The sequence below is a fragment of the Agelaius tricolor genome, unplaced genomic scaffold, assembly GCF_023055355.1.
Source record: "Agelaius tricolor isolate 1412-34295 unplaced genomic scaffold, bAgeTri1.0.p SCAF_28, whole genome shotgun sequence".
Taxonomy (NCBI): Eukaryota; Metazoa; Chordata; class Aves; order Passeriformes; family Icteridae; genus Agelaius; species Agelaius tricolor.
The window spans coordinates 8,238,556-8,261,996 of NW_027269288.1; the positions used below are offsets into that span (position 1 = coordinate 8,238,556).

Here is a 23,441-nt window from a genome sequence, read left to right on the forward strand (position 1 = left end):
GGCCTGTGTGAGAGTTTCTAATGCTTGGCCATTACATCTGTTTCAGTTCCACAGAGTCTATTTTCCAATTCACCAGCAGCCTCATTAGTTCCGTTAGAGGCTGAAGAATTAATGGCCCATGAAGTAGAGAGACCCAACACCTATAGCAGAGATTGTCTAAATGAGACATGGGGATCATTTGTGGGATAAATTCCTATGGCTACTCAGAATCCCTTACAAGAATAGAACAGTGCCATGCCTGAGGTTACCAGTGTTCTGCACTGCAAAAGGGAAAAATAAAGGCTAGAAGTTAAAAGCTTTGAATTCAATGTATAAAATATGTTAGAAATTATTTATGAAATACACTGAGTGCCCTGGCAGAGAAAGGAATATATGATTTGGAGTCATTTAAGATCAGTCCTTCAGTTTTCTTTTTGGTCTCTTGCCTCCTCAAGAGCTGTGGCAGAGCTGACAGCAAAAAGGGCTGCAGGGCACTGGGACCAGCAGGAACCAAGAGTGCAGGAAGAACAGTTTCTGGAAGTTTAAGGAATCTCGAGCTCTATTCAGTCTGCAGAAAAGGAAGTCCCTAGTGAGTAGCATCTTTTCCTCACTGTTACCATCAGAAACAAAGTGTTCCAAAGCTTGGAGGCTAAAAAAGGGCGTTTAGGAAGCTCCATTCAAGCTGCAGAGCAGTTCTGAGTTAGAGTTTTACAAATATCAAAGTGCTGTACAGCAGGGAGGAGCTTTGTTGTTGCTTTCCAAGGTAGGAGGTTGGATCTGTTCCCTGCCAGACTGAGGTAGGTTCCCATGCAAAGAAAAATCATCTCCTGCCTCCTGAGCTCTGCTTTCATTTGCTCTGCAGCTGATTTGCCCTAAGCAGGATTCCTGCTGTATGTTGTAAACAACCTGGCTGGTTTCCTTTGTAGCCTGAAGAACTTCAGTTTGGGGATTGTTTATTTTGGAAAAGAGAAAAAAAAATTTGAAGCCTTATAAGCTGGCCTGCTCACAAGCTGCCTCGTGTATCAGCATGAAATGGTTCTATGCACAGAGCTTTATGCTGCCTTGACATTTTCCAGCTTGACTCTCCTTGGTAATAAATGGTGCTCTAGAGGCCTGTGAAACTCAGGAAATTCACTTTCAGCCCTTGTTTTACAACTGTAATAGTGACTCCAACCCAGATGTGGACTGATGCCCCTGTACTTTAGTTTTTCACCATCTACAGTTCCTGCTGCTCCCTGCTGATGCAGTTACAAGTGCAGCAATCCCACAGGGCAGGAGAGGATCCTGTCTGTGCCATGGAATGGAGTGCAGGGAGTTCCTCCATCGAGGAGGGACACAGGAGCTCTGTAATCCGTGCTCAGCTCTGCCTGTGACCTCCTAATCAGAGGGCACAGTGTCAACTGCCCTGACCTGATTGGAATGGACAGCGAGCATTTGCCTTCAGCCTTTTGTGCTCTGCGTGGAGTGCCTGGAGCAGCCAGACAGACACCACCGTGTGTCCCCTGCTCCTGTGTGCAGCCAGGGCCTGGGCAGGGCTGCTGCCATGCCTGCAGTGAGTGAGTGAGTGAGTGAGTGAGTGAGTGAGTGCTGCTGCCATGCCTGCAGTGAGTGAGTGCTGCTGCCATTCCTGCAGTGAGTGAGTGAGTGAGTGAGTGAGTGAGTGCTGCTGCCATTCCTGCAGTCAGTGAGTGAGTGAGTGAGTTCTGCTGCCATTCCTGCAGTCAGTGAGTGCTGCTGCCATTCCTGCAGTGCTCCTGCCATTCCTGCAGTCAGTGAGTGCTGCTGCCATTCCTGCAGTGAGTGAGTTCTGCTGCCATTCCTGCAGTCAGTGAGTGCTGCTGCCATTCCTGCAGTCAGTGAGTGCTGCTGCCATTCCTGCAGTGCTGCCATTCCTGCAGTCAGTGAGTGGTGCTGCCATTCCTGCAGTGCTGCTGCCATTCCTGCAGTGCTGCTGCCATTCCTGCAGTGAGTGAGTTCTGCTGCCATTCCTGCAGTCAGTGAGTGGGTGCTGCCATTCCTGCAGCGCTGCCATTCCTGCAGTGCTGCCATTCCTGCAGTGCTGCCATTCCTGCAGTCAGTGAGTGGTGCTGCCATTCCTGCAGTGCTGCTGCCATTCCTGCAGTGCTGCTGCCATTCCTGCTGCCCTGCCTGCAGTGGGTGAGTGCTGCTGCCTGAGCACTGGGAGGCACGGCCCTGCCTCCTGCCAGCTCCTACCACAGCTCACAGCATGGTCTCTCCTCTGTGGTGGATTTATCTTTGAATGGCTCAATTCTGCAGAATCTCTGGGGTGTGTGGGGAGGGAAGTAGGGGCAGGTCAGGAAGGGATGAGTTTCTGTAGGTGGAAGCACAGGAGGAGAATTCTGCCTCTCTGTTGTGTTCTCATAAGCTTCTTTCAGCCTGCAGAAAGATGATAATTAAGCTAGACAGAATCTTAAGCTTTTGCCTTGCCTTGCCAGCAGCACTTCAGGGTCTCCCTCTAAAAGGAGCTGTGCCTTGTGCTGGTTCTGTGCCTGCTTACCTGCTCTCACACCATATGGGTGTCCAGCAGTGCCTTTGTTTTAGTCTGACCTTGACCTTGAGGTCACAGGCTTCTGAGACTATATGGGACATGTGGACTTACCCTGGCTGCTGTAGCTACATCATCATTTTTACCTGATTTTTTTTTCTGCTCTCTAAATGTAGCAAATTCTGGATGTCAGAGGATTGGAGCAGTGCAAGGAATTAAATTAAATCTTTTCACTTTCAGTGCCATTGTCAAAAGGAGGAGGGGAGACTTGGATAGCTGAGAAGTGTTTAGATAAACTACATCCCAGTAACAATGAGGGTTTTGCAGAGACCAAAAGCAGCAGAGCTCAGAGTGTACCTGCTCTAGTAAGTAGTAGACTGGCCTGGTACCACTGCCTGTGCAAAGATTGCTGGCTCATATCCTTCTGCAGAGAAGGTCCTTGGGGGTTTAAATAGAGAATTTGTCAGGAACAGCACCTTGACTTAAGTACTGATGAGATGGATCCCAGAGAATGAGACCTTTGGCATAGTCAGATCCTAGACCTGGTCATGCTTAAAGCTGAAAGTCAACAGAAGGAACATTAAATTCAGCTGTGTCAGGCTGCTGCAGAGCAAAGACGCAAAAATACTTTTGAAACACAAGTACTATTAAATGTCACTGAGGGATCATAACACTTTGTCTGCTGGATTGGGTTGTGGCTCAGTTGAGCCTCAGTCACAATTAAATTGGTTCTGTAATTCTTACTAGCATCTCTGCAGGAGAGGCCACACTGCTTTTGTGATGTGTTTGAGTGTGTTCTGTCACCTGGGTAGAAAGAAGAGGTCGTGTGTGTTGTTTTTTTAGTCTCCTGTCTTGACAAGTGTGCAGGGCTGGTTTCTGTCTGGACCTGAATAAGTCTTTGTGAGGGTTGTTAGCACCATTCTTTCTCAGAGCTACTAAAAAGAGAGGGGAAGCAGTAAGGGAAGAAAGAGAGAGATTAAAGGGGAAACCCCAGTAGGTTATAAATGCATTTTCCTCTGTGCTGGAGGTTAAATAATATTTTATGTGTGTGACAGATACTGTGATTAAGGAGCTGTTAGGCAGAATGAGAGCTGGGCAGCAAAGGGAGCAGAGATGCTTGAGGGAAAAGGATTCTAAGATGTTCTAGTCCTGAATTCTCTTGTGCATATCTGCTGTGTGATATGTGGCTTTGTGTGCCTTTCAGTAGAGGGAAAAAAAGGATATTTTACAGACAATTAGGGTGTTTTTCCCTTTCATTGCTTTAGCATTTTTTCTGCCTGAGATGTGTCACTGGTTTCTAGTGACATTGCTTTAGAAAATGGTCAGAGGCTCTAATCTCTGCTGCTGCTTCAAGGTCTAGGATTAGGACTGTAGAATGGCGTATGATAATCTTGTACATAAATCATGGCTTTAACAAATGGAAAAGGTTTATCCTGTTTACTCTGCTGCAGACAGACTCACTCCTCTGCATCTTGCTCAGTTTGAGGCTCCTCAGTCACTGCAGTGCCTCTGGAGTTTCAGCTGTCATCATATACCCCTCATTCCATTCAGTGAAACCTGGGCATCAGGCTGAGTTTTAGATCAGGTCAATAAATACCTGACCTGTGCTGGGCTGTATTTCAGTGTTCCACAGGCGCCTGTCATTCCCAGAGGCTCTTCCTCACTCCCACACCGAGCTGCCTGTGTAAGCTGGGCTTCAGACAGGATGATATGCCTGTCTCATCTCATAAGCTTTTTACTTCCACTCAATGGACAATGCCTCATTGAAGCAGCAGTAAACAGGGAGCAGTGTGTGCTGTTAGCATGCACTACAAAGCTCTGTACTTCAGGCATTTAACACAACATGGATTTAAAGCTCCCCCCGCTTCCTTTTGCAGAAGACAGTGTGTCATCCCACTTCTCCAGCTGATCCACTGCTGACAGACAGCAGTGGGTAGAGCAGAAGGAGAAAAAGTAAAAAGTCTCAGTTCGGAGGCTCTTTGTCCAGATTGAAAATAAGAGAAAGCCTGGAACGTTAAAAGGTCCAGGTGAAGTGGAAATCCATGGCTGTTGAATGTTTGTGTGAGTAGTGGGATGGTCCTTGAGATCCTGTGGGGTCCAGCAGAAGTAGATCCCATGAAAGAGGTGGGCATATAATTTTCCAAAAGGTTAATCACTGGAAATGTTTTACCTTCCCTCACTGGGCAGAGGAAACCATGGAGTTAACAATCCAATGGAGACATTAAAGCAGCACACGTTGGGATGGGGTAATTATTCTAAATCCCTCCGATTCATTTGCATATATTGGATTGGTTGGGGAGGGACCTGCTGAGTGCCGAGGTTTGTTCTGCCTGATTTGGGAGCCTCAGCTCCGGCCGAGCAGCCCCGCGGGCTTTGCGGGCCCTTCTCTGGCGATTCCAGGGCTGCTGATCAAAACGTGATTAGCAAAGCTGCAATTAGAGAGGAGGCCAGGAGGGCAGTGGCTTATGCAGGAAGGGTCAGCGCTGGTATCTGGCAGAACAGAAATAAATATGGGAGATGACAAAGGATTTAGCTGCACTCGTGTCTGGGGAGGCTGTAACTTAAATAGCCGGGACACTGCCAGGAAGAAGCTGGGAGAGCTGGAATTTTAGACAGGGTGGGGGAAAAAAGAGAGGAAAGAAAGAAAACCAAAATTGGGTTTTCCTCCTGACCAGATAATTTCAAAAGGGACTTTTAAAAACTTTTTAAGAGATAGGTTATATAGGTAAAACATTGCCTCAGGGGAATTTGGGAAAATTATGCACAGTGCAGATCCTGGAAACTGATTCACTGATACCAAGCAGCGTAATGGGGTTTGTGCAGAGGAACTTGTTCCTGGGGTTGTGGCTGCAGCCTTGGGTTTCCTCATTGGTGAAATGTGGTGAAATGTGGTGAAATGGGTACCAGAGAGCAAGGAGTGAGGAGTGCCCGCTGCTGCCTGTGGGAAGGAGCAGGGACATGGGTTCTGTGGGGGACACCCCAATTTCTACGCACGCAGCTGTACTGCAGCCAGAGCTGCTGGACACCTGGGCACGGGACTGGGAGGCCAGGCTGCTGAGCAACCTTCCACCAAGTTCTCTACCACTGCAGAATGATGTAACATTTTGTTCCTTCTTCTCCTCCTTTCCTAAAAAACAGAGAAGGAAACTGCTGCAATCTTTGTTTCCATTGTGGGGCTTTTGTAGCCAATAGCAAATGAGATCAGTGGGAGGTTCAAGATCTGCTTTTAGAGAAAACCTCAGAGAAACAGTAACTTGTTTTTCAAGGAACAATCATTTGTTCTGAAGGTAAACCCCCAAATGTTTGAGGTGTCTGTAGGTACTTAACTAAGTAAAATCTACCCACCTTGATGTTTTGCAGCACTAAGACTGCTTGTTTTGTTTTGTTCCTTAATATTCCTTTGCAATATCTGCCAAGTGTTGATTTGTGGATGACCTGTGCAGTTGTAAATCATCTTGCTAACTTGTATTTGCTAAATGGCATTGAGTTTCACGGATGCCAGTGGGAGACCAGAGGTTTTGGTACCAGGGAGGCTTTGAACGTGTGATGGCATTGGAAGAGCTGCGTGTGGCAGTGCCAGTACAGTCCTTATGGCCCTGCTGCTTCAGGCTGATTGCCATGCTGGATACACAACTAGGGGACAGTAATTTGGTTCATTTTGGAATCTCTGAGATAGGCTGCAGCCCAACAGGAGAGCATCTGCCTTTCTTTTTGCTGAAGAACACTGCTGGAACTTCTCTGTATAAGCTCATTAGAAAACCCGTTGCTTGATTTTATTAATATGTGATGATTTGGCTCCTTTTACCTACAGAAAATTACTTTTCAGAATAAAATGCAAGAACATTGGCTACGAAAGGAGAAAATAAAGAGTGTAATTGTGTTAATTATCAGAATACCAGACATGTAATTAATATGCCACAGGAATAAAGAGCAAATGTACTAATAGCATATAATTGGACTTAAAGTACACCCTTGGTAGAAGTCTCTGCAATGGAACTGTTGTGTTTGTGCTCCTTTTCAAATTAGCAATAAGGAATAAATTAACATCCATTTTCTTGCCCGTACAAAGGCAGAATCATATTGTGGGGCCGGGTAATGAATTCAGAGAATGCCTTTACATTCCCATATGGCTTTTGGGGAGGGGAATACTCATGCACATGGCTCTTCTCCCTTGCAGGGGGAAGGCAGAGAGGAAAACCTCATTGTGTGACCAGATGTTTGCAGAATACCATGAGCCTAACGAATACAAAACATCTGTAAGCTGAGAACTGGAACACAGTCAGCAGTACCTGGTGCAAATACAGGAGTTGGTTTGTCCACCCACCCTTTTAGACCAGGTGTGTTACTGGACTGTGTTTACAGACAAAGAAATGGGGTAGGGGCAAGACACTGAGGGACATCTTTGACAGAACTGGGGAAAAACGGAGTTCTTCATTCAGCAAATACTTATGTTACTAAAGCCTAAATATTATTGAGGTCCTTAACAAGTATTGCTTTTCAGGTAAAGACTTGAAGGCCAGCCTCTTCAAGGTATTTCAAGGTATTTACAGTATATCTTGATTGGAGGTATTTCAAGCTATTGCAGCACTTGTTAATTTTCCCTGCCTTCTTTGTTCCCTTCTTTCCTAAATATGTAAATGGAAAGCCTAGAAATTCTGTCTTATTCAATTGTAATGCACCTGTCACCACAGTATCCAGACACCTGCCTTTTGCTTCACAGAGGTATTGTGAGAGTGCATTAATTAACGCTTGTAAATGCTCGGAGATCCTGGGATGGAAGGTGCTAATGAGTTGTAAAATATTATAATGATGATGCAGAATATTCAGTCTCTTTTTGTAAGGAAGGACTTGCATCTCCCCTTCATTGCTTTCATGTTTCTGGATGCATATTTTGCTACAGAAGGTGAGTCTGAGCAGGAAGAAGAATTGAACAAGGTAGAAAGATTGCTAATGCTGCTGCTTTTCTTGTGAGGGAGCTGGTTGGTTTCATGTACTTCTTTGCTTATTGAATTTTCTTTTTGTCTCTCTGATGAACCCCTACTTCAATGGCTTGTTGAGAATTCTCTGAACGTTCAGAAATGTCAGGGGAGAAGATTTTCTTCTTCAGATTGCCAAGGCCTTCATTTGCATCCCCTAAATCAATTCTCATACATGATCAAAGCAGTTCTGGAAATTTTCAAGTGTGGGGAAAACCAGTCCTGTAATTTTTTCTCCTCTAAAATATACAGTCAGGTTCCAAAGCATTAAAAAATAATAATAATAAAGTCTTAATCTACTGAATCTAAAAATGCTCAAGTTTTATGCCTGTGTTCAGAGTGCACATATTGGGGACAGCAAGACTAGAAATTAACAGGTCACCTATGTGTGCTTTGTCTTCCAGCTGGCAGGGGCATTGCTCTGGCATTGTGTTGTGGAGTTTTCTTTTGAATGACCCAAAAGATGCCACTACTGCCTCTTGCCTTATGAGAGTGTTCTGGGGTTTCAGAGACCTTGTTGTGCAGAATTAATTCTTTATCTTCATCCCGAATTATCTTTTTCTTAGCCTCATAATTGTTTGTTCTTCTGCCATGTCAGAACCAGAAAAAAACCAAAATTCAAATTCCCCAAATATTTCAGGATTGTCCTATTTCCTTTTCCAGTGGGGATGGGGGCAGCTCGAGTGGTGCTGTTACAGTTTCTCATAGGCTGCTCTCTGGTTGCCCTCATCTAATATTTAGCTTGGGTGTGCCCGCAGCTCTCTCATGAGCTTAATTACTGCATAGTCTCTGTGGCAATTGGTCCCTTCTCAGAAGTGGTTTCAGAGCAGCTGTGATAAACTGGTGGAGGAGATAAAGCTGGATTTGAACTTCCCATTAAAAGAAATCATCATCTGCAAACACACTACTATGCAGACATTAATTGCACTGAGATGAAAAACAAGCCCACACTTGGTTCCAGACCCTTTATTTAAAGATAACCATTTTCTCAATGCAGCTCTAGACTATTTGAAGTTTGGGCCCTTTCCCTTTCGTCCCCCTTTAAACAAGAGTCAAGTCTAATATTCTGCATGTATTCAGAATAGTTTATGATCCTGAGCTCCCACAGGCAGATCCAGATTTGATGTTGATGCACCCGAGCATGTCCTGCTGCTCCCTGTATTCAGAGTGCATTGCTGCCTTTCAGGAGCAGGCAAATGCATTCATTTTCCCCTATCACCCTATCTTTCCTGTTCTGGCTGCTCAGCTCCACTCTGACAAGCACAATAAATGTGTCCTCCTGGGTCCTTGCAAGCCAGGCATTAGTCACACTGTGCATTTCAAGGACATCAGGCCGATAGGTTTTCAGCTGAAACAGAAAACATGTTCTGCCAGGAGCCATTTGTTCCAGTTTTGTTGCTTACCAATAAAATAAAGATCAATGGTTTTTTGGAACCAGAGAAGCAGGTCAGAGAGTAGGAGGGAGATAAGTGGTAAAATGAAGTTGCTGAAGTTAGTTCCCTGAATTTCTCTGAAATAATGGTATGTGGCATTTGGGATAGAGTGAGGATCTCTGTCAGTGTGGGAAATGCAGTTTTCTCTGGCAGACAGGAGGAACAGGACAGATCTTGCCTAACAGCAAACAGGACTGGTGCTCAGCAGGTGCCACACTGGGTGATTGAAATCAAATTGAGTTTTGTGACACAAAATGAGAGGATGTTGTATTTGCTGCACTTCCAGAGTAAGTGCCAGTGGAACATCCGTGGTGACAGGGATCAGGATTTCATGTGGCTGCCTCACTTTGTGCGCAGGGCCCTTCCTGTCTGTACCAACCTCTCAACTGCCTGTTCAAACCTCTGTCACCCAAGGAAGCAAAGCCATCGAATTGATCCTAAAATACAGCCTGAAGAATTGTTTGCTTTACTGAATCAGTGCCTTAGTCACAACTGACTCGGAGGAGTTTTGCTTAGAAAGTGAAATGCCATCAATGCCTTCTCCTTCCTTGGAAATTTCCCAGTTTCAGCATGACTGATTCAGCTGATTAATTCATCTCAGCTGGTAGTGTCATTGTGTAATAAATAAGGTTTACCCAGACATAGCATTTCTTCTCTTAAAAGTGTCTCTTCTTCCTAATTCTGCAGAATCAGAACAATTTAAACGAGTCCTGATGGTAACACTGAAGTCCCCTTCTCACTGTGCTCCATGGTGCTCTGCTTTCTCCTGTTAAAATGTATGATACAGCCCAAGTGAAACGCAGAGCTCTTTTAAAATGTGGTTTTGCCACACCTAATGATAATTTATTTTGCAAAAAATGTTTTAATAGAGAATGTGTATGTGAATGCCGACTGGCCAGACATTCAGCCCTCTTCAGATACCTTTATATTGACATTAAAGCTCTGCCCATAGTTAGATTCCTAATCAAAATCCAGTATTTGGGTGAGTACTGGGTATGTGTTACACCGTGTATTCATCAATGGGCAATCATCTTTCAACTGATGAGATCTTGCCTAGCAAATCTTTGCTAACGGGGTGGTTCTTACTCAGTCTGTTAGTAAGCCCAGTTAGAGAGTCACACTGTGCTGGACAGGCCTACTCTCCATACAAAAGAAAAACACATCTTGTAGCACCCTGTCAGCTGAAGCTGCGTTGGCAGAATGTAAAGACTCAGCTCTCTGGCAACAGATGGGCTCCAGGCTTCTTCTGACATGATCTGCCATCCAGCATATGTTAGCCAGGCTGAGAAATCAAGGAGGTTTAGACGGAGGCTTTAGCTTTATTTAAAAAAAGAAAGATGTCTTAGCTCTTGATAGAGCAGCTGCCCTACAGTCCATGGAATAAACATGGAGTCACTTGGCTAAGGGAGAGCTCCAGAGCACAGGATGGAACTGGGGATGTTCACTGTCTTGGGCCTCAGGGTATGACTCTTCAGGGTCCTGCTCTGCTCTGCAGACACAGTGAACAGTGAGTAGAAGTGGTTGGTTTGGAGCGTGGAAGAGGAAAACATTTTCCTTTGGGTACCCAAATGCACTGGCTGGGACAGACCAGATTCTGTCACCCCGTGAGACCCGAGTGGCTGCTCCAGGGCAGTGAATACCTCGGTTCCTCACCTTTGGTTCCTCCTCCATCTCCAGTGTGGGGTGACCAGGCAGTGAGCCCTGGGCTTGCCTCAGGAGGGAGGAGGAGGCTTTTCCAGCACAGGTCAATCTTGGTATTTAAATTGCTCAGAAAATAAGGAAATACCACATCTCTAGGATCCTGAACATTCTGGACTTTTTATTTCACTGTGGGAGTTAAATGGCTAATAGGTACAAAGCATGAGTAGATCTAATTATAAAATAAGTTGGTTGCATTTTAATTGTCAAAACTCAGATCATGGTATTGATTATTTTTTCCTTTGTTGAAATATTTTCTCATTGAAATTTTGGATAGTAGAGCAAAGAACTTTTCTATTATAGGACAAGTTCTGTGCAACTTAATGAATATTCTTGATTTAGATACCACTTGAAATTTTTCTAAACAGAAATAATCTTTTGGCTTGATAGAAGTCACTGCACTAAAAGGGTTTGTTACTCTGCAGGGCAGACTCAGTGAAGCACCAAGGTGTGTTTGTGTTTGGCAACATTCCTGCAGGATTGCACTTCTAGAGCTGGCAAAACAGCAAGATGGGGGTGCTGGGTTAAGGGTTGGATTTGATGATATTAAAGGTCTTTTCCAACCTAAATGATGCTGTGATTGTTTGTACCCAATGCTGTAGCACCAGGTGTTGGCAGTTTGTTCCATCGCAGCTGCTGACTGGGTTTGTGTGTCCCATTCCCAGTGTGGCCCTGTCCCTGCCTGCCTCTGGCATCAGCTTTGGGTTGGGTAAAACCCAGCGGTTTCCTCTTTTTTTTCTGAAAAGATGTGTGAATGTTAGGGCAAAAGCATTCAAATAGCTTTATATGGGGTTAATTATTTCTTAAATAGCTTCATACGGAGTTTGACGCTTTCTAACGACTTGGGGTCTTAATCAGCATTTATTAAATCAGCTGTGTGAGGCTCTGGAAGGGCACCAGGTTCCCTCAGCTGTGTGAGGCTCTGGAGGGGCACCAGGTTCCCTCAGTTGTGTGAGGCTCTGGAAGGGCACCAGGTTCCCTCAGCTGGGGAAAGCCCCTCTGCTCCCTGCCCGCAGCCCGGTTCAGCCCGCGGGAAGAAGCCAAACGCAGCACAGAGCTCCCGAAGCAGCGGCGGCGGAGGCGCTCCGGGCCCGGCGGGCGGGAGGTGCCCGTGAGGGAGCACCAGGGCCGCGCTCGTGAGGAAGCGGCGATGCCCGTAAGGGAGCACCATAGCGGGAGGGCCATGGCGGCAGTCCCTGTGAGGGAGCGGCGATGCCCGTGAGGGAGCGCCATGGCCGCGCTCGTGAGGGAGCACCATGGCGGGGGTCCCGGTGAGGGAGCGGCGATGCCCGTGAGGGAGCGCCATAGCGGGGGTCCCGGTGAGGGAGCGGCGATGCCCGTGAGGGAGCGCCATGGCGGCGGTGCCGCAGGGCCCTCAGCGCCGGGGGTGGGGCGCGCCGCAGCCCGCGGGGGTCCGCAATGGGTTCTCCCGGCGCCCCCCGCCCCGCGCCGTTGGTTCGCTCCCTCCCCCGCCTGGTGCCCGGCGCGGGCCCGGCCGCCATTTTAGGAGCCGCCGGCGGGGTGGGCGGGGGAGGGAGGGGAGGGACGGCGAGCGGAGCGGGGCCGCGCAGCGCTTCTCCTCCCTCCTCCTCTTCTTCCTCCTCCTCCGCGGGGCCGAGCCGAGCCCTCCGCCCGCCGCACAGCGGAGCCCGGACCAGCGGGGGCGCCAGCCGGGGCTGCGCGCTGCCGTCCCCGCTCCGCGCTGCCATGCCGGCCCCCGCCGCCCGCCTGCTGCTCGCCGCGCTGCTCTGCGGAGCGGCCGCGGCCGCTCGAGGTAACGCGGCTGGGGCGGGCGGGGGAGGCTGCTCGGTGCCTTGGCGACGGCGAGGGCGACGGTCCGGGTCCCCGGGCGAGCTGCGCCGCGGGCGGGCGAGGGGACGGTGTCCTTGGCGCCCTGCGCAGGGGAGGGAGCGCGGAGGCGGGCGGACATCGGGGGTAGGGGAAGGAGGGAGGATGGAGCTGGGGCCGGGATGACTCCGCCGCGGCCATTGCACCTGCAGAGGGGATGAGGGGATGGCGGCTCGTCCTCCCGGCTCACCTGCGCCCAGCGGCCCCGAGCCCTCCCAGCCGCGGAGGGCAGAGCCCGGCCCGGCCCGGCCCGGCGGGGGATGCGCGGCGGCGGCGCTCGCTGTGTCCGCCCGCCAGTTACATAACGGGGCCCGGGGCGGCCGGGGGGCGGCACTTGTTGCCGGGAGGGTCCAGCGGCAGACCCGGCCGGAGCGGGGCCGGGCAGAGCCGGGGCGGCAGCGGGGATAAAACCCCTGGGCAGCCGGGCCTGGCCGGGCTGGCGGGGGAAAGCTCCGTGCGGGATGAGCCGGAGCAGCGCCTGGGCCAGAGCGTGCGGGCTGGCGATGTGAGCGCGGGCCTGGTGGCTATTGATTGATCCCGAGGAGCAGCAGCATCATACGCATTGCGGGGCTGCTCCCCGGCAGGCTTCAGTGAGAGGCTCGGAGACGCTTCCTCACCTGAAGGTTACCCCTGGCACCGGGAATGCTGCTTCTGCAAGATTCAGATGATCGCATGATGAGATTTAGCAGCATTGAATAGCAGCGTACGTTAGAAATGCGGCTGTAAAATGGCTTATAAATACGTTGAAGGGAAGTTCTTGATCTAAAAACCAGCTGGTTATGGACCCATCTTGATGCAGTTTCCCTGTGTAGGATGAAGAAGCTGATGCTGTAGTGTGTCTGGGAAGTCTTCTGCCAGCTGTTCTGACAGTGGCCATCATTTACCTGTGTGAGATCCCTCAAGTACAATCTGTTCACCAGCGTTCTTGGAATCGTTAAATGTAATATTTACCACACCAGTACACAAGCATAGTGTCTTTGAATTCCAGCGTTTGAAATCAGGAATAAGATTAAGATCAAAAAATCATTTTCCAAGAAAGCTGCTTGGAAACAAATGGCAAATTTAGGCAGCATTACCCAGGCCAGCACTGGTAGGCAGATTTGCTGCAGCTTGTTGGAGGCAGTACCTGTTTTCAGTCAGACCTACAGAGCTGCTGGGCTGCAGGTCCTGATCTGTTTAACTTTATCACACATAACTGAGTTACAGAATGAGGGCTGCTTCGGCTTAGTATGTGCAGTATGCTTAGTCCTTGCAGCGTTTTGGCTGCTGTAGGTAGGCCTGTTAATAATATTACGTGGAGATGCACTTAGTGACAAGTAAGCTCTGGAGGACACCTGGAAAGCTGCAAGGGCTGCTCGTTTTTATTTCCCTGTTGTTAGGAAAGGCATTTGTTCGGAAGCATTTATGGTAAGCTTTCCATTTTGTGCTGTATTGCCAGTTCCTTTTTGGTTTTTTTTCCAAGTACAGTTGAACTTGCTAGTTCTGCCATTTCTGCCGTTGGAACAGGGGAGTGAAAAGTGGTTGATTTTTTGATGTTGGAAAGAAAGGGAAATAGTGTTTGGGGGATGTGATCTTGCCCAAAAGGCAGGTGTGAGCTAGCTGACCTGCCATCTTCCCTGTAGTTATTTTAAGGGGTGCAGAGACTGATTTTGGGATTTAAAGGAACATTTTCCTGTCCAGCTGATGCAAAACTCTTAATCTAATCGAATTTGTTTTGTAATTGATCAAGCTGACCCAAATATTTCCAAGCTTGTTGCAGTGGAAGAGCAGAACCCAGCAGTGCATTCTGGCTGTGTTTGTGGGTGCAGCAGTTGGATGTCTCTGACCAGAGCAGGATGAGGAGTGGAGTGGAGCTGCTTCCATGGGCCTGACCAGGCAGAGTGGTAGACCTCTGTAGTCTTGGGGCCCTTCCAACTCACTATCATTTAGAAAGGGTATTGATGGAAGTAATACTATCTTGAAGAAACTTTAAACTGATCTGTGATTATTTCAGGAAGTTATGTGGTACTGTGAATGTCTTAAATCCAAACCACAAACCACTTTGTTACTGCCACAGTCTTGCTGCAGATGTTTCTTTGACACAGGAGCAGCCTTTTTAATATAGGGCTGGAGATTAGGTAGGTTTCTTTCTCGAGGCAAGGAAATGTAACTCTACCCTAAAGCATTATGTAGAGACAATTTGGCCATTTATGTGGCCTGGTCTTTTTTGTTCTTCAAGTACTTATGAAAGTAAGAAACCACTGAGAAGAGAGAGAATTAACCAGTACTAGACCTCCCTACAATATAGTGCTTGGGAAAGCATTATATACAGCCATCTGTTCATGTAAACAATTTTAATCTCTTTTTCTGTATGTGTTATTTAAAATAATGCACTGCTGTGGAAACTGCAGTGGAGGAGAGATGGTCTGGGCAAGCATGGTGTACATTGTGTTTGGAATACTCCTGTGCTGGTTGTCTTCTCCCATGATACCAGGCTGCAGCTTGTGCTGTCTGTGCTGAGGTAGCTGGAAAATTTGTCAACAGAAACTTCTCTAGACTTAATAAATGTATCTTTGGTTTGAGGTCCTAATGTTTCTGCAGACACAAAATCACATTGCAGATAATTGCAAAGCTCTTTTTAAGGAGAAGGAAAGAAGCTGGGCTCATGGGCTTCAGTGTGTCATGGAAGTTAGAAGGGTTGGAGTTAAACCCGGGTCAGGCCACAGCTCTGCATAATGTGAACATCCCACAGCTTCGAGTTCTGGTGCTCTGGGTAAAGCAGGGTTTCCTGCCTGAAGCCCAAGTATGTGATAGCTGAGTGGCTTGTGGCTCTGAAACTGTTATGCAGAGAGGAAAAAACATCTACAGTCATTAGAGTTTTCTGAAGAAAAGCTCTTCTACCATTTTTCTGAGCCTTATCTGATTCTCTTTATTTCCGTTGGGGGAAGTCTCTCTGAAATGTGGTTTGTGGTGTTAAGGGCCACGTATGTTGTAGCATTATCATTGTTGTCAAAGGCAGAAATGCTACCTCAACATAGGAGAGTTCAGTGAGGCGGAAGCCTTGGTCTTAAATAAATCTTGTTTTGCACTCTAATTTATTTGTTTTGTACTGATTGACTCCCATTGGCTTCTGTAGGGACTAAACCTCCTTAGGAGTCTTTAGAAGGGATTATTGGAAACCTCAGTGCCTTTGAAGCAGTGTCTGTCTGTCCTTTGTTTATAGTATTAGGTCTCATCTCACTTGTTTTGTATCTGATTGAAAACAAACTGCAGCTACTGCTCCCAGTGGGTTTCCCTGTTTTTAAATGGAGTCAACAAGTAGAGCCAGAAGTGCCAGCTATACTGGGGTGATGTTTGCTGTATTTCTAAATACTGTTTCCTTCCAAGGAGGAAAGTTTATAAATATGACAGCAGTTAAAAGGAAAGGGGTTTCCACTCTTGCACTATAATTAGCAACATTTAAGATAACATTTATTAAATTAGTGTTTGTAGTTAAAGGCTTATGTTTTCTAGTTCAGTCTTCTGTTTAGTGTAAAACATTTTAAATTTCACTTGAAATTAAGGCTTTGTTGTCTTAATCCTATTTAAACTGTTTTGTGGTGGAATCTTTGTTTTCTCTGACAGGCTTTTATCCAAATTCAAATTTGGTCAGTATATTGTCTGTCTGAGGTCTTTGGTGCTCTGAATGTTTCTTCTGTTGCAGTTGTGGATAGTAAAAATTGCAAATAGCTTCTAATCAGTCATTTGCATGTCTCTTAGTTTCATCAGCCTTATAGCAAAACTTCCATGTATCTTTGTACAAATAAAATCAGATAGAGGCGACTGGTTCAGTGGAGAACAGGAAACTTTCTGTAAATGGTGATAAAAAAGTGACTTTTCTCTAGGCAAAATCCAATTTAATAAAACCCTGTTGAATCCCTACAGCTATTGGTTTGAATGTGGTATTTGAAGAGGTAGTGTTAATTGTACAGGCAGATAGTGTGGGCAACTGATAGATTATAAATGTTATCTTGGGCTCCAGTGTATGGCTGGTTAGGAGTTAGGAGTGCTCCTTAACTGTGGCAGAGTCCAAGACAGAGACCTGAAACTGGGATGAATTTCAGCCTCTGGGTTTTCCTTCAGCCAGGACCACAGAGGGCCATGGTGGATATCCATGCTCTCAATCCCTGTCCTGGGGCACCTCCTGGGTATTCCAGGTGATCTCCTGGCTTCATCCCTCGTGCTTTGCTGCTGCCTCAGTTCCCAGCAGTGGGAATGAATGATAGTTTGTCTTGGAGCCTCACACTGTGGGGAAGTTCCACCCTATCAGGGGAGTCAGGATTCGAGCAGATCTTGTGTTCACTTTTATCCCATTGTTTGGACCTGGTTGTAGGACAATGACTTTTGATAAAGTTCTAGGTTTGAGAAGACCCAGTTAAATAAACAAACACAATACATCTTTTCATTACCACTGGTTTATTTCAGATTGCTTCTACCCAAAGTTAATCCTGGGTCTTTTCTCTTGGAGGCTGGAGGCAGGAGCTGTGAGTGGCAGGACAGAACACACATTGTAATCAGGCCAGGCTACGCCTGCTCTTATTCAGCTTTGCTTTCAGGGTGGAGAAGGCATATTTTATTGTGTAGCTCTTCCCTCCTTGGCTGGACTGTATTTTTCTGTGGTTAGGTACTACACAGATTTGTTCTTTTAATGATACAGCTTGAAATTTCATCAGAACAGTACTAAATTACAACTGTTCAAGGTAAGACATGTTGGAGTTTTTATTGTCTCACTGAAAGGCTTCCTTGTGATCTCTTGCATCCAGAGTAAGACAATTAAGAAAAGATACACAGTAATCGGTTTTTGTCAGACCTTCAGGACAAGTAAAGCACTCTTTACTAGTTCATCTGTATTAACAGGGACTATAGTTCTCTTTTTGTGAATTTTTCTATGCATTTTTCATGAGGTCTCAAAGGTACATTTTCAGAATGAGGACTTTGTTGTTTCTGTCACTAGAGTGAACAAAATAGCTTTCAAATTTTAGTACTTGTTACTGAGTTTCATATGTTTAACCAGTTAATTCTTAAGAATTTTTTTTTGATGTGAATCATCTTGATTCAGTTCTAACAATTATGCAACATGGCTAGACAGCACTGTATATTAGAAGTAGTTATTGAGAAGAAAAAGGGTTCCAACTACAGACCTTTCTGGGTGAGGTGTGTTTAAATCTTTGGTCATGTAGGTGCCAGATCCCATTTGAGTCAAATAAACTTCCGACCACTTGTAAGAAGAAAGCAGAAAGGACTTTGATAAGTACATTTAATTTTAGTATTTGCTTTAAAATTACAGAGCTGAATTAATCTGATTGTCTTAGTAGCTTGTGACTGAAGTTTCCATACCAGCCCTAAACCCAGCTGCCCTGCCTACCTGTTCATTTACATTCATGAATTCTTTTAGGCAGCAGGAAAAGGTTGCTGCTGGTTATCTCCTGGACTGTGTTCAGCATCCTGAGCCATGGCTCTTGGGAAGGAAGCATCCTTGCTTTGAGGAGCATTCCCTTGGCTGCAGCACGGTCAGGCTGCTCTGTTCTGCTGCAGGAGACAGGGAGCAGATGGTGTTTCCAGAGCTGGTGTTGGAGGCACACGGGCAGTTCCTCCCCTGCAGCAGCAGCAGCAGTTACCTGTGGAGAGCAGGGCTGGGAGGAGGCCGTGCTCTGTCAGGCTGGGCAGCAGGGAGGGCTCTGCTCGGGTGACACCTGGGAAATGCCTCTGCTGAGCTGCCCTTGGCGTTCCTTTGTGCCCACCAAAAGCCAGGCAAAGTCTGCCAGTCTGTGCCAGCACGGCTCCCCCCACTTGGCTGGATGAAATGCTCGTTGGGATTTACAGCAGATTCCAGCTGAGGCACTTACAAATAGTGTGAATATTGTATTTCAAGGAAACCGGTGTAGTTTATCCCAGTTAAATGGCAGGAGATTAACAGCTCAGGGCACTTCGTTAGTGTCAGGCTTGGGAGAGGCTGCTGTTCTGGTTTGAAATTACCAGTCTGTCTTTGAACAGCCTCTGTAGATTGCGAGAGTTCCGTGACAATTAAACTACCCCTTCACAGTCCAGCTTTTAATGCTATTTAAGCAGCTGAGATCAGGGTAATACTTGGTTCAGTTTGATTAAGGGAAGCAGTGATGTAAGCTGTGCTTCATATTTCAAATGCTAGCTTGAGAATTCCTTCCAGTGTGTGGTTATGCTGGAGTCAGTAGATCACAAATATGGATAACAGGCCTTTCCTGGGTATTCAGCAGTAAGTTTGGTGTTTTAAAATCCAGTGATGTTTAGCCTTCATACACACAAAGGGATTTAAGCTTTATGTTTTAAAATCTGGTGATGCTTTAGCCTTCCAAAACACAAAGGGGTTTAAGCTTTATGATTTTATTGTCTGCAGCACAATAAAAAGACATGACTTTGCTTTCAACTGGGCCTGTTGTTTGAAGGTTCACTAGACTCTGCAGATGCTCAGCATACTCAAAATTCTGTTCATATGTGGTTACAGTACTTCAAGGTTTTATAGAACTCCCTACCCAGCAGTAGTGGGATTTAGGAGGTTGCTAAATTAGGAGAAGATTTCTCAGAACATTAAAAAAAACCTAAGTATTTTTGTAATCCACATTCAGAAGCATTAGAATGGAGATGGAGGCTTTTTTCTGGCAGAGATCTGTTCTGGTATTTTATACCATATCCTTGCAAGAATGAAGATGAACAGATGAAAGGACTCAGATTTTCAGTTGGGGTGTAACAGTCCTGGATGTACCGACATAAAAATACCCAGCTGTGACCTCCTTGTGCTCCTGAAGCCAAAGCTGTGTGGGTGAGGTGGTTTCCTTGAGACCAAGTTTGAGTTGTGGGTGAGTGTTCCACGGGAGCCTCAGGCCTGGACAGCTGCTGGCACCTTCCCTGGCAGGGAGGAGTCTGTGGTAGTGCCCCTGAGAGGGGCAGGTGTGTTCTGGGAGGCTGCTGCAGCCCCGAGCTGCTCCGGGTAAATAGAGCAGTGTGCCTGCCATGTCCTGCCCTGTGCTGTGCTGCATGCTGAAGTGTGCCTGTGGGAGCCCACTGAGGCAATCTAGAGAGTGTTGCCATATTAAGTAAAGCCACATGGAGTAATTAAACACAGTTTGCATTAGAACAGTTCCTTGGGAGATCTTTCTTGCTGCATTGTTACAGATGAAGATGATGTGTCCTGTCTGTGTTGCTACTAACTGGTAAAAGATTGCAGATGGAAGCATATTGGGAGTTTTATGGTTTCCTGTATGAGTTCTCTGGGTTTAATCATTTATTGAAGTGTCCTTTTGTCACTGTTTGTTAATTCCCCTAGGTAGGCATATGGCACAAGACATGAACCCATTTTGGTTGGTTGAAGAGACAGGGTTCAAGAGTCTGGGTTAGCTTTCCCCCTCTGCCTGCCTTGTGACAATCTGCTTATATAATTCTTTAGAGGTGAAATAGCAGGACTCAGCTGTGTGCTGGTGTTCAAGCTGTAGTCTATATTTTGCTGTAATTGCACAGGCATGCATTTCAGAAGTTTTAAGTTCTTGATCTCCTGCAGGCCAGAACCTGGGTGATGTTGCCTATGGAATGCTCTGTGGTGGGTTTGTTGTAACCTCTAGCAAAGCATTTCTTATAGGCATCATTTGCTGAAGATTACTTGGTTTTGTCTGGTAAGGAGCAGTTTTCAGGCCCTTTAAGATGTTTTTCAGTAGGCTCTAAGCAGCTGGGTACATGAAATTTTCCAGAATTGCATGTGGGACAATTGTGCTATTAAGGAAATGTAACCATCCAGGAGCAACTCAGGCAGTCACACTCCACCACCTGAGCTTTATTTTATAAAATAAAGCTAAATGTTTAATAATTAAGGGACTCTCCTGCTGGATTGTCACACAGTAGATGACAGCCTAGTAGATAACATGATTTGATCTTGCATCTTTAGTGATGTAGTAGAAAAAGCTCTTTTTGAGGCTGCCAGGGAAAGAGGCTGCATTTCTTTGCAGCAGAGGAAGACCAGTCATCCTGAGACAGGCTCAGGTGATCAGTTTGAGGCTCTTCTGTGCAGAGGTGAAGGATTGATTCTCTCTTGTGAGATTTCTTAGTGGTTTCCCAGTATCTTGAAACAACTACTAAAGAAATGAAATTTCACCTCTTTTCCACCTATTTTCTTAATGATGGTGTAACCCCCTATACAGGAGAAAAAGCTGACCTGAGAACAAGTCTTCATGTTCTGAAGAATATTGCACCAGCTGTATCCCAGGTTTTGCATGGTGGGGGGAGCACAGTGTGAACCAGCCCTGGTGTTTTGTGCTCCCTGGTGTGGTGCTCACTGAGATTTTGCTGGTGTCACACTTGGCACTGACGGCAGCAGCTCCCCATCACTGTCTGCAGGTTTTTGAATTGCACTTCAGGGGCATCTGAAATCCCAGCATAGTTAGAAACTAATTTAAATTTTCTGAGTTACTTTTGGAAAGCCTACAGGGACACTCAAATTTTCTGAACCTACTTAGCCAGCATTTCGTCTCGAATTTTTTAGTTTATTAAAACCTCAATTCAGAATTGCAAAAGAGGAAAATACAGAAATTAGTACTATAAAACATTTTTCAAAGATCTCATCAATATCAGTTTCCAATGCTTTGACTTTGTCCTTTGTTTTCCCTTCAGTTAACAAGCATAAGCCATGGATTGAAACAACCTATCATGGCATAGTTACAGAAAATGACAACACGGTGCTCTTGGACCCCCCTCTGATAGCCCTGGACAAAGATGCACCTCTGCGCTTTGCAGGTAAAGAATTCCCTGCCTTTCTCTTTGAAGGTGTGCAAATGCTTTCCTAAATGCTCTGTGTTGGTGTTTTCCCTAACAGCAGCACAACATTTCAAAGCTTTTAGATCCTGGGAAATCCATGTGTGTGCATGGAGCAGTATTTTATTTCAGGTTTGCAGCTGTATCCAAGTATCCAAACCAGAAAGTGCTTTGCTTCTTTCAATTTCATGTGTACATGGTAATTTTTCTGGTGGTTTATTTTTGTTTTCATAGTGTCTATCCTTTTCCTCAGTCCTCCAGATTCCACATTTCACAGCATTCAGCGTGGGAGTTCTGAAACAATGATTTTCTTACCATTCTGAAGAGAGTTTTGGTTTTTGGTTTCCTTAGCGATTTTTATTTGTGTCTTAATAAAGTGAAAGTACTAATTAGTAGAATTAGGATTGCATGTCTGTGATAAGTTTGCTTAACAGTCTAGGGTATTTTGAAAACTGAATGACTTCCTCTGGCTGAAGAAAAGGCTTTTTTCCTCCAGTAAAGAATATAGAGAATGATACACAAGATATTTGCCAAGTGTGGGTTGATTCTTCACTTTGAACATAGGACTGACAATTTTCTTATCAACTTCTGCAGTAGATTTTTTTTCTGAAAACTTTTGTTTAGGCATACTGTATTCATTAATTGGATGCAGTATTAAGGAAAGTCCTTTTTTGAATTTGACAGCATTAGAAAGATATGTCTGAAGAATATCATTGGGCATCTGCAGGTATTTAAATTACTTGTAGTGGATAACACAAGCTTAAATTGGATATTTGGAGGAGCTTATTTGGTTAAGCAAAATTTGAGAGTTAAGAATCCTAGAGAAGTACCTAAAGGATGTGACATGAGCCATTTTTGGGAGCATTGCTTAGCCTGGCTTCATGGAGGAAGAGATGGAGTGATTAAATTAAGAGCCATTGAAAGGTTCAGCAGCTGATTTCATTGGATGCTGCAGTTTTATGGCAGTTTGGTCACAATTTTCCTGAGGTACTGCTTAAAGGAACAGTTTTGTTCATTATCATAAGGCTGTAATTATCTCCAATGAAGTTGAAGATAATGGTAAATTTGTTATTCAGAAGTTGAGAGATAATGCTAAACCTCTGAAATTCAAACTTCCTCATGCATTGGGTACATATGGCAGAGGCTCTTCTACTGTCTTAACTGGAAAATAAACCTGCTGTCTGTGGGCAAAACCTTCCATTGCCAAACCAAGAACATTGTGGTGGGATCCACAAAATCTGTTAATTAAGAAGAGGAATGGGAAGCCTGACTTGTGTTCTCAGGGATGAGGAGAACGTGAATCACCTCTTGCAGTTCTTAAATGCTTTAAATGTAGGTGCTGGTAGTTCAGCAGCATTGAACAGATTCTGAAAATGGCAGTTTTATACCTCTTGGATAGGAATGGTTTCAAGAAAGTACTGTCAGAGTATCTTCAAATATTTTGTTGTGTTTGCAGAGGAAAATCCAATGTCAAAGCATTTCTTAAATGAGACTTTTCCCATTGGGTTGATCTAAATTGTTTAAACCTGCTTTCATTAAATGAACATTTTTGTCAACGGGAAATCATAGAAACAGAATATATTTGTATAAACAATATATTTTGCCTTTCAAAAATGGACATTTCCTAAACAGCAGGAACAGAGCAGTGGATTTAAAGAAATTAAGTTTAGAGTATGGCACATGAAGGTTGTAAAGAAATTCCTGGTATGAGAATTGGGTTTGAATTGTAGAAATGTTGAAGGGCTCTGTGGAAGTGTTTGTGGGCCATGAAATGGAGCCTGTCCTTGAGGAGCCCTGGGTTGGGTGAGTGCTGCTGTTCCAGCTGTGCTCACAGCTGTCCTGGCACTGACCCTGCTGGTGCCCAGCACATCTGGGGTTCAGTGGGAGCAGCCCACGGGGCCTGATGAGCTTCCACAGCAAACAAAGCCCTGCTCAGGATTAACTGCCTGCTTCAGCCCTTGCTGCTGTGCTCCTGCTTATAAATCAAATTTATTCATGCTTCAAAAGGCTGGATATTTTAATTAATTGTGCCCTCTAGCTGAGCTGTGAAACTTCTGAACTGTCTGCAGATTTAAAATACTTTAAGTAGAGCTTTTTTGCTTTATTTCAATTTTGAGCGTGTCGAAACATCTCAAAACGAGTTCATTTAGGTGCTTTGTAGTACATGAACTGTGGGACAAGTAAAAGTAACATTTATTGCTTTGCTCA

The 23,441-nt window shown here is 45.5% G+C and overlaps 1 protein-coding gene across 4 annotated transcripts in view; it reads left to right on the forward strand.

Moving 5' to 3' along the window:
• Positions 1–11,996: 11,996 nt before the first annotated feature.
• The window catches only part of CLSTN1 (calsyntenin 1), a 29,772-nt gene continuing 18,327 nt past the window's right edge, over positions 11,997–23,441 (forward strand). For all 4 annotated transcript variants that reach the window (XM_071449275.1, XM_071449277.1, XM_071449276.1 and 1 more), the window contains exons 1-2: positions 11,997–12,366; positions 21,093–21,215. In XM_071449275.1, coding sequence (XP_071305376.1) covers positions 12,012–12,366; positions 21,093–21,215 — 478 coding nt within the window. In that variant the 5' untranslated portion in view covers positions 11,997–12,011. The remainder of the gene's footprint in view (positions 12,367–21,092; positions 21,216–23,441) is intronic.